This window comes from Danaus plexippus, chromosome 28 (genome assembly GCF_018135715.1).
Source record: "Danaus plexippus chromosome 28, MEX_DaPlex, whole genome shotgun sequence".
Taxonomy (NCBI): domain Eukaryota; kingdom Metazoa; phylum Arthropoda; class Insecta; order Lepidoptera; family Nymphalidae; genus Danaus; species Danaus plexippus.
Window position 1 is genome coordinate 3,128,717 of NC_083556.1, and position 11,604 is coordinate 3,140,320.

Sequence of the window (11,604 nt, forward strand, 5' to 3'; positions counted from 1 at the left end):
CTCGATATCCCGGATGCATCACCAGCAATATATAAACACAGCATAGGGTTTTGAATAATCTTTCATGAAATTTAACAAAATCTGGCCAAAAGTTTCGAAATTTTTAGAATACTTCTAATAAACAAAAAAAAAAACTCGTAATCACGTTTTAAAGTCGTATATAAGAAAAAATATGTTACAGAAACTATAACTATTTTTATCAAATTTCATATATTTTTTTAGTCTTTAACCGTACAAAGAGGAAAATATAATTTTAATACCATAAATTAATCTTTCTTATCATAAGTTGTCAGATCGTCCGGATAAAAATATCTCAGATAACTTTATTAATGATAGATAAAGGAGTTTTACTCCGTAATTATTTAACGCCTCATATAGTAATGGGAATGTACTTACGATTAATATTTATTTAAAAAAAAAAACCGTCATTTTTAAAATAATTTTCTCATTTAATCTAATTTGGATGGCAACATTTTATTTCATTCATTTTTTTAATTTTATCGTCTGTTTGCATTATCGGATGATTTAAAAAAACTAACGGATAATACGTTGTCGGATTTAATAATTCGTGTGGGGCTTTGTGATTAAATCCATTGTTATCAGTATCATAAATTTAATAGACAGATATAAATTATTGTTTTTTTTTATTATAATTATTATTTTTTTGAATTTTTTGTGACTATAGAATTAAAATATCGTAAAAATGTTGTCAACCACTGTGACTATACGAAGCCTATTGTAAAAAAATTCTTACATTAAGACAAAAATTAATTTTCACGATTCTATTTTTTATTTAATTATAATAATACTATATTAAAACATAAAGTTATAGATATAAATATTTGAGTCAATAGTTACAAACCGTTACTTGGCAGAATAGGTAGCGATTTAGTACACAGACAATTAATGTAAAAAAAAAAGCCACAGGCAATTATAAAGCTAAATTGCACAGCTTAGAATAAATATTTCCCTTTTTCCGTATTTCGTATTCACCTCACAAGACAGAACTTTCGATACAAATAAAATTTAAAGCGCGGAAAACTTACCATTTGACGTTTACTAGCGGCGGGAGACGGTCGTGTTTGTTTTTTTTTTTTTAATCAAGCACTGGATTCCGAGACGTGAAAAGACTATACGTTGTTGTGTCTGTGTTAATCGAGAAAGTTCCTAGTGAGTATTGAAACAGGTTTAGCGAGTTGCGTGTAGTTATTTAGTATATCATAGCAAAGGTTATATAATTATTTCAGTAAAATTTACTTCACAAATGTATCTGTTATCGAAATATTGCGTAAGTAAGGTTGATTAACCTTATATGTGAGGTATATATCTTTATTATAAATGTTTAGTTTATTGAGCACAATAATCGTATTGAATGATTGCTATTAGGTAATAGGATATAATAAAAAAAATATCTGTGATAATTTTTTCGCTCAATAACAAGCGTGTAAAAGTTCCCAAAACTTTTTATACTTTTCACTGTTAAATAATTCCGTTATTTATGTTTTTTTTTTATAGAATAGAAGTAAACTAATTAAAAAAAAAAGAACGAGAAAATTCAGAAATAAGTTAGAGTTTATCGTTTTGTCGTTCCCAATATGTTTATCGAAAACGTATCAAAATCATACGATCAATTGACAATAGTTAATAGAGGCGAGTTTGAACGGGAATTATCTAAACGTGCCCATTATAAGCGTTTCTAGTGAGTGAGAGGGAAAAAACATATTACTCTCTCATTCTCCGATCACAATTATTATCAGCTCATCAATTTTGATAATTAAGATAATAAAAAAAGGCGTTTTGATTGTTGGATTTCTAAACATACTTCTAACAGGATATTTAAAACTAAAATATTAAATTAATCATAGTAATAATTTAATATCAGAAAATTTTTAGCAAGCTATACTGGGAATGTATTTTTATTTCTTTATTTTCTGTTGAATTAAAAATATTAAAATTGGACGAATCGAAATGTTTTGTATCTCAATCAGCGTGGACACTATTATTTTATATAAAAAAGAGCGAGTCTTAAATAATTTAAAAATATATAAATAGATATTTCATTAATTCTTTTTTTTTTTATTTCATATCAAATCAGTGACTGAATGTTATCTTCCATCGACACTATGGTAACACTATTATAGTTATTTAAATAAATTTATCACATTTTTTTTATGTAAAAGTCGGCACAGGAATAACTTAATAATGCCAATAAAACGTGATAAAAAATTAACTTTTGTTCAGAAATATATTATAATGATTTTAATTTAAAAACCTCTGTCTTTTAAATTGGTTAAAGGTAAGGTATGGAATCAATACATTCACTAGCAATGATGCCCGGAAGCTGTCGCAATGCAAGGTTAACTCACAAAGGAGATAAATGTACTTCATTTGTACTTAAATTCCAAAGATAACTATATTTATCACACCGAGTATTGTTTTCTTGTCATAGGGTCATGGTGACAAATAACTTTACAGTAATTAATAATCTTGTATTCATTTATTTACTTGTATATATAATATTTTAATTCTTAATGGATTCTTAAAAACATTTGTACATCTTGTCAATGTCATTAACAGAAACAGTGAGTGTCACTTTAAAAACCAAAAAAAAAAGTTTAAAAATCGAATGGTCCTAACTTTTTTTTAAATAATGAATATCATAATTTAAGGTTATATACTTTGATTATATGTTGAATAGATTCTAATAAAAGAAAATTTTATAGATTTTTTTTTTTACACACAATACAATTAATGTCAAGCCGTTTAAATTATTGTTGTGAGCTTTTAGTTTGTTAAAAAAAAAAAAACCTATGTCAAATTTATAAATGTCGATGTCAATGTTTGTTGTCATTTGAACAAAGTATATACATTTAAAATATAAATTTACACATTCTATAACTCCTGTCTTCAGCTTTGATGAATAAAAAAAGATTTTGGCCTAGGTAATTTATGAATAAAATGACATGCTTTCGCATATAAAATATGACGACCGATATGTCTGTAATCCGTGAGAGCTATGAATGGAAAACGTTTAAACTGTCAGTGTTTAGTAATATAATGTGAACAAGTGTTAGGGATTGACATAAATAGTAGCAAAAAATGATCTTGACATAGTTTTGAGATTAACGAAATTGGAAACTAGCTTTGGCTATGATAACTTACTTATGCGTGTCTAAGATTTATCTATACCTCGTGTTTTGTTATATATATACATATATACTTTCGCAAGTGCCCCTTTTATCTAGTCTGCCCATTATCACGGTTGCTATGAAGTAAACGAAACGTCGGGGTTATGTAAAAAATAAATAATTTAATACGTTATTTTCCGATAAACATAGTTTCTTAATAAATTGCTTACATAAAATATTTTCATTGGAATTTGAAATTTAGGATAAACAGAACATTATCTTTTAGCATACATGTTTTATCATTCAGTTTTCTATTTTCCTGTTTAAATATTTTTCAATACGCTACCATTAATATGTACGTTATTTATTAAACAATAAACAATATATATAATAAACAATCAACATGTTATTGGAGATAAGATCACGTCAGCTGTTTAGAAAGAGGTTCTTAACCTAACACAATATCGAGCGAATAATTTTAAACTACCATTACGATATTAACGAGATCTTATAAATATTTTGTAATATGTTATAAATGAATTGCGGTTAAAAAATTATATATGATAGATAATTTAAATTACAGAAATTTAATAATATAATAATTTATATAACAAAACTGTATCCTTAGTCTTAGTATGTACAAATAACACAACATACGGAGCGTTAATAGTTTTTCATTATAACATAGTGTTAACGTGGGCTATAAAACAAAAAACGGGAGACGCGTCGTACGTGACACATATAATTCAGTTTTGATAATAGCATTTGCAAAAAAAAAATTACCATTTTTAAAACCGATTTTAAGTACATCTTCTACATCCGATTATAATTTTCTTATGACGAAATATATATATATATATATATATATATATATATATATATTAAAAATACACCTATTCTGTTTATGATTCCGTCTATTACTGGAGGTACGAAAGTTATATCAACTAATCATCCACTACCATGTTTTCGTTTGACATCAATTTAGTTGTCATTGGACGCGATCAATTGCCGGCTGATATGTTTTTCATTTCTCTCTACTGAACTTTGTTATCTCTGAACTATGTCACATGTGACATGCCTGCCATCCATCACTTTAGTGAAGATTTCGTCAGTATTTGTCACATTCACAGGTGAATACATCATCTGTTTAACTTGCAACTGTTTTGGCTGGTTGGATGGTTGGCTGGTATGTCTTATGGTTACAAAACATTTTAATTTTATCTTTGAACCATCCACCGCTCACTTCTGTCAAGATTTTCGTATTTCCTTCGTAGACTTTTGTTTCTTTATCTGTGTTTTTAGTTAATGCTATGCACAGGATAATCTCGATAACACTGTGTATAATTTCTTGATTTCAAACTCTACATTATATTTCTGTGTCATTCTGGAGATGACGAAATAATTGAGTCTGTCCTGCAGTTTACAGGGTACGTCATACTGTCGGAAGACCTCGTCTCCTATTTCAAATATATATTTATATATAATGTAATCTTTTTACCAACAAAATCATTATATAAACACAAAAATTTAAGACTAACTACTGGAAAAGCAAACTTTGTTATAGCAAATATTTGAATTCCATTAAAACTAGCTATAGTAAGGAATATTCTCGGTAGTTATAAATATGTACAAATGTAGTTGAAGTTTTTAATGGAATTAAACTTTTCGGTTACTACGCGTTTTTTTATTATTTTATATGTAAAGATCAAAACTCTTCGCTTCCTAAACAAATTTGTGATCACGGAAAGACGAGATGCATTTCCGAAAATCTTAGCTTAGTTTAACTCTTAGCTTAGTCCGTGTTGAGAATTCGGTACAACGTAGATACAAAATAATAAAGAGCGCGTAGTATACAAAAAAAATTGTTTCGTTTAAATGTGTACCAACGAAAATCTAATCTATCATAAGTTGCATGTTTGTTTTATAAAAATAATTCAATTCATGCACTTTCATATAAAAATACTTAAACTGTGAAAAATTACATGCTTTCTTATAAAGTGGTTTTGAACTTCTGCACGTTTGTCGAAAAATTGTCTACAAAACACGAAATACGTGTAGATTATACGCGGACTCATTCCACGTTTGAATTGATTTAATATTTTTTGACAAATAAATTGTGGTCAACAAACAAACATATAGAAAAAAATATAAACAGTATTAATAACAGATAATTATTATCTAACGTTATACTTGTTTGTGGTTAAGTAGACTATCTTTGAGAAAAACAAGTGATTCATGTACACATATATAAAAGTTTAATTTCAATCACTCTGATAAACAGTGTCTGTAAAATTCAATCAATCTTAAACTATATGTTGCTCTCATTTGACCATCGGTGTGTCATAATTTTTAAATTAAAATATCCCTAGAATCCGACATAAATTTTAATCAAACACAAGACCATCTAAGATAACAACTAATAAAATAATAGGCGTAGTTGCAAATAACACACTAAACTCAGTTTAAAGTTGAACTTATGTCTCATAACGTAAGGGACATCTGGGATGTTAAATTTAACGTGACTTAAGTGTGTTCATTACCTTAATACAAGTGTTTTTTTTTTATAGGACATGGAAATAGAGAGCGCTAACTGTAAACATCGCGTGTCAGAGTGCACGGACTACAACCAACTAAATATAGAAAGACCTTTGAAAATTGTACAGTAAGTAGAAGAAATTCTTTATAATTTTAATATCTAAGAGATCATTTAAGTATAATATATACACAATTAATAACAATTGATGTGGACTTATTGATTTTTAATATACGTTATATCTATTGAGATTGTTTATAAAAATTATCTTGTTTCGTTGGACCATTATATAGACATACAATCCCAGCTTATATCTTATTGTATAATATATTTTTGTTAACAATTTCATATATATTTGTAGCGATATCGATGGGTTGGAGACTCTTGTGTCTGAACTTCATAAAGTATTTTCAAAAAACTACGTCAATATCCAGGAGGTCCAGAAGTTGATGTCTTCTTACAAGTCAGATCCAAAGCACTGGAAAAAATACGCAAAATTCGATCGCTTCCGGTAAGTAATTTAATGATAAATCAATTTCTCCATCTAGGGATCATTTCGTTCGTTAAGATGAACCTAATTCGTTATTCTTGTACATTAAACATTTTTATTTGTAAATTTCATGACGACAATACACATGCGAGCTTCCAACAAACAAACACGTTTTTATACAAATATTTTTGCAATGATAGTTAATAAAGCTTTCTTACAAAACAGAGCTTTATTGCGAGAGCTCTGTTTAAAATATCCAAGAAACTATTTGAGTTTTTTCGCTACCTGACCTGAACACATTTTTTTTACAACACTACATTGAAGTTAAAGACTATTTCGGTTTTATACTAGTTGTAAAAATATTCGATAAATTGATGATTATGGTGTGATAAAGACAAGGAAAAATTTCAATTATAAATGTCAAGGTTTTTTTTGGGGGGGAATAATATATGTCAAACTTACTTAAACCTAACTTATACTTAAACCTATTTAGTTTCGTAACTGTTTGAACTATATGTTTGTTTTGGAGTTTAAATCATTACCTAAAAGAGGGTAAATTAGACCCATGCAAACATTTTTTTTTAATGTAAAGAACATTGAAATAATGCTTAAGATAGAGACGGAACCTCTCACCATTCCATGAATTCACCGTGCGGGTGCCGGGTCCATCGTTGCAGGGAGAGGAGCTTCAACAGTGCCTGGGACTTGCGACCCAGGTGTAGGTTTAAGGGACCCACCCTATCTAAGGCGCGTTAAACGCTCACCTCCACCGTCCAAGCTCCTCTCTCCTATAACATACATAAGACTGAATAATTAATATTTTGTTGTTTATTATGTTTCTTACAGACATCATTATATATTACTCCTATTTTCCTTGATTATTAATCAAAATTATAAAAAAAAAAAATATTTTCAATGACAAATATTATTGCGACTCAAAAATACAATTCACCCAATGATAGCATTTTCATTATCATAGGTTATCACTTATCGTATATCCTATCAGATGTCTGGATGGAAATTTATCATATATTTTTCTAATTATCATCATCAATTTAAAAATATTAGCCACGGAATACTCATATAATATAAAAGCTACGTGCATATGTTAAGCAATAATTTAATAATTTTCGTAACCAACAGATATGTACATATTTTTTCCTTGTTATCTCAACGTCTGCCTGTTATGAACATTTCACGAAAAGCAAACAAGTGACGTCAGCTTTGACGACGCAGATAAATGCAAACATTAATAACCTCGTTGTTTATCAGCAAAGATATTTCTTCAAAACTAACTATAATGTAAGATACGCTCTCAATAATTGCTCCTATATGAAGATCGTACTAAAATATCTGTGGATACATCCAAGGTGTAAATGAATTGAACTATTAAATTCGTAAAATGGATGTGAAGTGGGCAACAGGTTATGAGAAAAATATCTCCTTTAGCTTTTTTACCCTAGTATAAACAAATACGGTTACTCATGCACTGAAAGTTATGCGTCAATTTTATTTAGTACTGTACATTCACTGGTATTAACGTATTTGGTTATTGGGACGAACTGATTTTATATTTTTCTGTAGTTGTAATAGAAAATTTTAATTGGTTATAGAATAATGATGAAATAATGCCTAAAGTTACGTAGAATATATTCATGAAGGTCTACTGGTATTTTCTATGGTCTTCCTTAAGTTTTTGGGAACATTTTAAAAATGATAAAGCCTATTTTTGTATTCAGATCTGATATATCTTAATATATGAAAGCTTCATATAAATAACGAACAGTTCAAATAAAGTAATTAGTATGTAAGGAATCGTCTGTCCGTGATCACGGTTGCTGCAAAGTAACCAAAACGTCGGCATTACGTAATTTAAAATAATAAAAAACGCGAAGAACATCCCAAAACATTAGTTTCATTTAAATGAATATTCGCGAAAATCTTAGATATGATGATATAAGGAATATTTTATAAGGAAACATTGCGAAAATTTTTAATGTACTAAATTAATGTTAATTAGAGACGCCTTACGAGACGAGTAACTGGTATGTAAGGTGCAAGTTAATGTGAAAATATGTATTAAATTATTTCAAATAACAAGCGAGTTTTTGTACTGTTCAAGAACTAACGTTCTGTTAAGTTAACACGTCTTATAAAAGTAAAACATTTTTACCTTTAATTTTCTTAAATATATATACGTTATACAACATATTTAATTAAAAATATAATACAAAGTCAATAGACTTATTTGAATTTAAGGTTTTTCTTTTGGGAACACTATTCGAATGTCATGTTTGAATTTTGTTTTTACTACAAGCCTCTCTTTTGATTTCAGATATACGAGAAATTTGGTTGACGCTGGCAATGGCGCCTTCAATATAATGATTCTGTGCTGGGGTCCAGGTCACGCGTCAGCTATACATGACCACGCTGATTCCCATTGCTTCATGAAGCTGCTCAGTGGAAGCCTAGACGAAGTTAGGTAGGCTATGCTTACAGTTTTTTTTAAAACCTCAAAGAGCATACGAGCTGATGGTATACTTGATGGGAGGTGTCACTGTCGCCCACGGACATCTGCACCGGGATGTTGCGGAAGCGTATCAAGCCTTGATTGTTGAAGAGGGAGGAGAAAGGGTGGAAAAGGGAAGGGGCGATCGTCTCTCTCACTCATCGGACGAAACGCTGCCATTAAAAACTACTTCACGCCGATTTCCTTTGAGAGGATGGTACTTCCCCGGTCGGGCCAGCCCATGTTCGAGCTGTGGGAACTTGACCACATCTAAGCTTTACCACCATAAACATATCTTACTGTAGTCACAAATAAAAAAAAATCTATACAGCTTTAAAAACCTAATTATAATTAAATTAATGAGTTTATATTGAGACGAATTTAAAGATATTGTTTTAATAAAAAAAACACAAGTCATTTAAATTTGACATTACACACACACACACACATATATATATATAATAAGTGAATACGTGAAAATCCCTATATGTGTGTCTCTGGACGTCAAACCTAACTATTGAAATTGAAATAATCAATCAATTGTGATCTAGTATCAATAAATAGACGACATGTAGTGAATTTCCAAAGTATATATCAGTATTATAATGCTATTAACATTTCAATAAAATTTTTCACATTTTCATACAAAAAATAATTAAAAAAAAATCTCATCAGATATGATTGGCCCAACAACGTTGAACCGGAAGTCATGAAGAAATTGAAGAAACCCACGAGAAGGTGCTGTTCCGAGAGCGAAGACAGTGTTATAAATAAAATAAAAAACTTAGACATAACCAGTGATTGTGACAATTGCAACCAAAAAGATAAGAGCGAGAATGGGAAGTGCACAGACTATGAAGAAGAGACGGGATATGATGCTCAGGAGATGGAAGAGATTGGAAGAACGCGTCTGGACATAGATGACGTTTGTTACATTAACGGTGAGTTGAAAATATTACTGTCATGCCAAATGCCATCTAGATAAAGTTTGTCGGCATATGGAATTCCCTCCGCCTACCGTTTCGGGAGTCTCATGATTATCGACTCGGTTATCATTGCAACAGAGCGTTTATTGGACCACAATTTTAAACTACCCACAGGTGCGATAAAAGTCCACCGTTTTGATCATATATTGAAACACTCAGATGGTTATACATTTTATAAACAAAACAATAAAATGAAACTAAAATCTGTTAAACGTGATAATGAAGAGTGTTTAACACTATGTTACGGATATATCCACTTACGTAACATGACCTTGAACTTGTCAAGAACAAATTAATCATTGCCTCTACATCCAAATTATGATGGAAGTTTACGATTGCTCAGTGTCATATATATATGCAATCGTAAACTTATATCATAGAGGATATATCATATCATATCATATATTGGATATATATATATATATATTATGACGACGTAATGCTGATTTAGAATTGTTGTAAATATGTCCTTATAACATAGCTTAAAAAAAAGAAATAGATAGTATGGGCGTTGAAATTGAGTAGCTGGAGTGGTAATTTGTTATCCATGGGCCTTATATATATATATATATATTTTAACATGTATTTTTTAAGTTATTTCTTATAATTAGAGCATCGTAATTATTTCTGTTGATCCAGATGCCCTCGGACTTCATCGAATGGAAAACCCGTCTCATGTGGATGGAGCGGTATCTCTGCATCTCTACTGCCCTCCGTTCAATAGCTGTAGGGTGTTCGATTCCCGGACAGGCAAACCGACAGAGGTCAAAGTCACCTTTTGGTCCATGTATGGAAAAAAAATGAAAAGGGTAAGTAGCAAAAAATACCTCAACTATGTAATTTACTTATCGATTTCAACGTCAGTAAATAATAAAAAAACATTATGACTGCATATTTATAATAATATTAAAACTTAGATACCAGAAAAGGAACGTTTTTTATAGTCGGTATAATTTTTTCTAAATAACAATCAAATTTTTAACAAAATGTATGTATTTTTTTCTCTAGGTAATTGAATCAGATCCGGCAGATCAAGAGTAAAATATATATGAGATTATTTTACATATTGTCTTTAAAAATATTTATTTTTACTATAAAATTCGTTGGGTCCAAAATAATTGATATAATTTTGTTATATATAATGTCTAGGGAGACTCGGTGTGCTCAAACAATTACCTGCATTATCACCCTGATATGGACGACAATAAATAAAATAAATACTTTGTAATGAAAACAGTAGAAAAACATATAATACTGGGTGTAGGCAATATTATATTTTATATATAAATTGTATTACAGAAGTCAAAGATGAATTGAGTTATAGTTATAATCTTATACCTACAATTTTACGCAATTGTAAATTTATTTAAGACAAAAAAAAATTCAAATGTATATTTTTATTTGCAAAAAAATTTATACGAGAATAATAAACAGAAATACAAATAATCTTTACGAAGAATATTTCTGTTTGAAATGGATTATTATTTATATTAATAAAGATATTTTTAGACAAGGGTCGTTTTTATTCTCCTATGTGTCCCCTCTCTTGGGTTGGTTCAAAGCTGGTCAGAATCAAGCCTACATTCTTTTGTCAGTTGAGTATGTTTTGTTTGTTGAGAGCTGGATGTAGCTAGTAGGTTTTATAACAAACCAGTAGCTTCTCAGACAACCGTCTAGGTAAGGTCAACTCAACTGAACCGAAATTTCCTCAAGAAAAATAAAAGTTCAGGAAGTAACGTGTGTTAGGTTAGGTTACTTGAAAGTTTTGACTAAACTGCGATCGTAACGTGCTCAAAAGTTCATATGGAAAACAAGTAACAGGTTTGTAAAGAAATACATTCAGTTTACAGTGTGTTTTAGTAATATTTTAAAAGAAAACTTAGTAATATTAGTAATAGTTGGCAATGAAATAAAATAGTTTTATTTTTTATCTAACATGTTTGAAGAACACTACACTC

General features: G+C 29.5%; 1 protein-coding gene across 6 annotated transcripts; it reads left to right on the forward strand.

Annotated features, from left to right (window-relative positions):
• Positions 1–1,021: 1,021 nt before the first annotated feature.
• On the forward strand, positions 1,022–11,159 carry LOC116776335 (cysteine dioxygenase). 6 transcript variants are annotated; one of them, XM_061525381.1, is made up of 7 exons: positions 1,022–1,170; positions 5,696–5,790; positions 6,023–6,172; positions 8,487–8,633; positions 9,336–9,601; positions 10,286–10,455; positions 10,655–11,159. In XM_061525381.1, the coding sequence occupies exons 2-7, from the start codon at positions 5,699–5,701 to the stop codon at positions 10,685–10,687; spliced, it is 858 nt and encodes a 285-aa protein (XP_061381365.1). In that variant the 5' UTR covers positions 1,022–1,170; positions 5,696–5,698; the 3' UTR covers positions 10,688–11,159. The 6 variants fall into 6 exon arrangements, with proteins under 6 accessions (XP_061381365.1, XP_061381363.1, XP_061381367.1 ...); XM_061525379.1 differs by lacking the exon at positions 1,022–1,170 and adding an exon at positions 1,250–1,288; XM_061525383.1 differs by lacking the exon at positions 1,022–1,170 and adding an exon at positions 4,147–4,258.
• The last annotated feature ends 445 nt before the right edge of the window (positions 11,160–11,604 follow it).

Excerpts from the sequence above, each read along its gene's own strand:
- LOC116776335 (XM_061525378.1), top strand. The coding sequence starts at position 4,189 with ATGTCACATGTGACATGCCTGCCATCCATCACTTTAGTGAAGATTTCG. Across the intron at positions 4,315-5,695 it reads GCTGGTTGGATGGTTGGCTG|GACATGGAAATAGAGAGCGC; the intron begins GTATGTCTTATG and ends TTTTTTTTATAG. Across the intron at positions 10,456-10,654 it reads ATGGAAAAAAAATGAAAAGG|GTAATTGAATCAGATCCGGC; the intron begins GTAAGTAGCAAA and ends TTTTTTCTCTAG.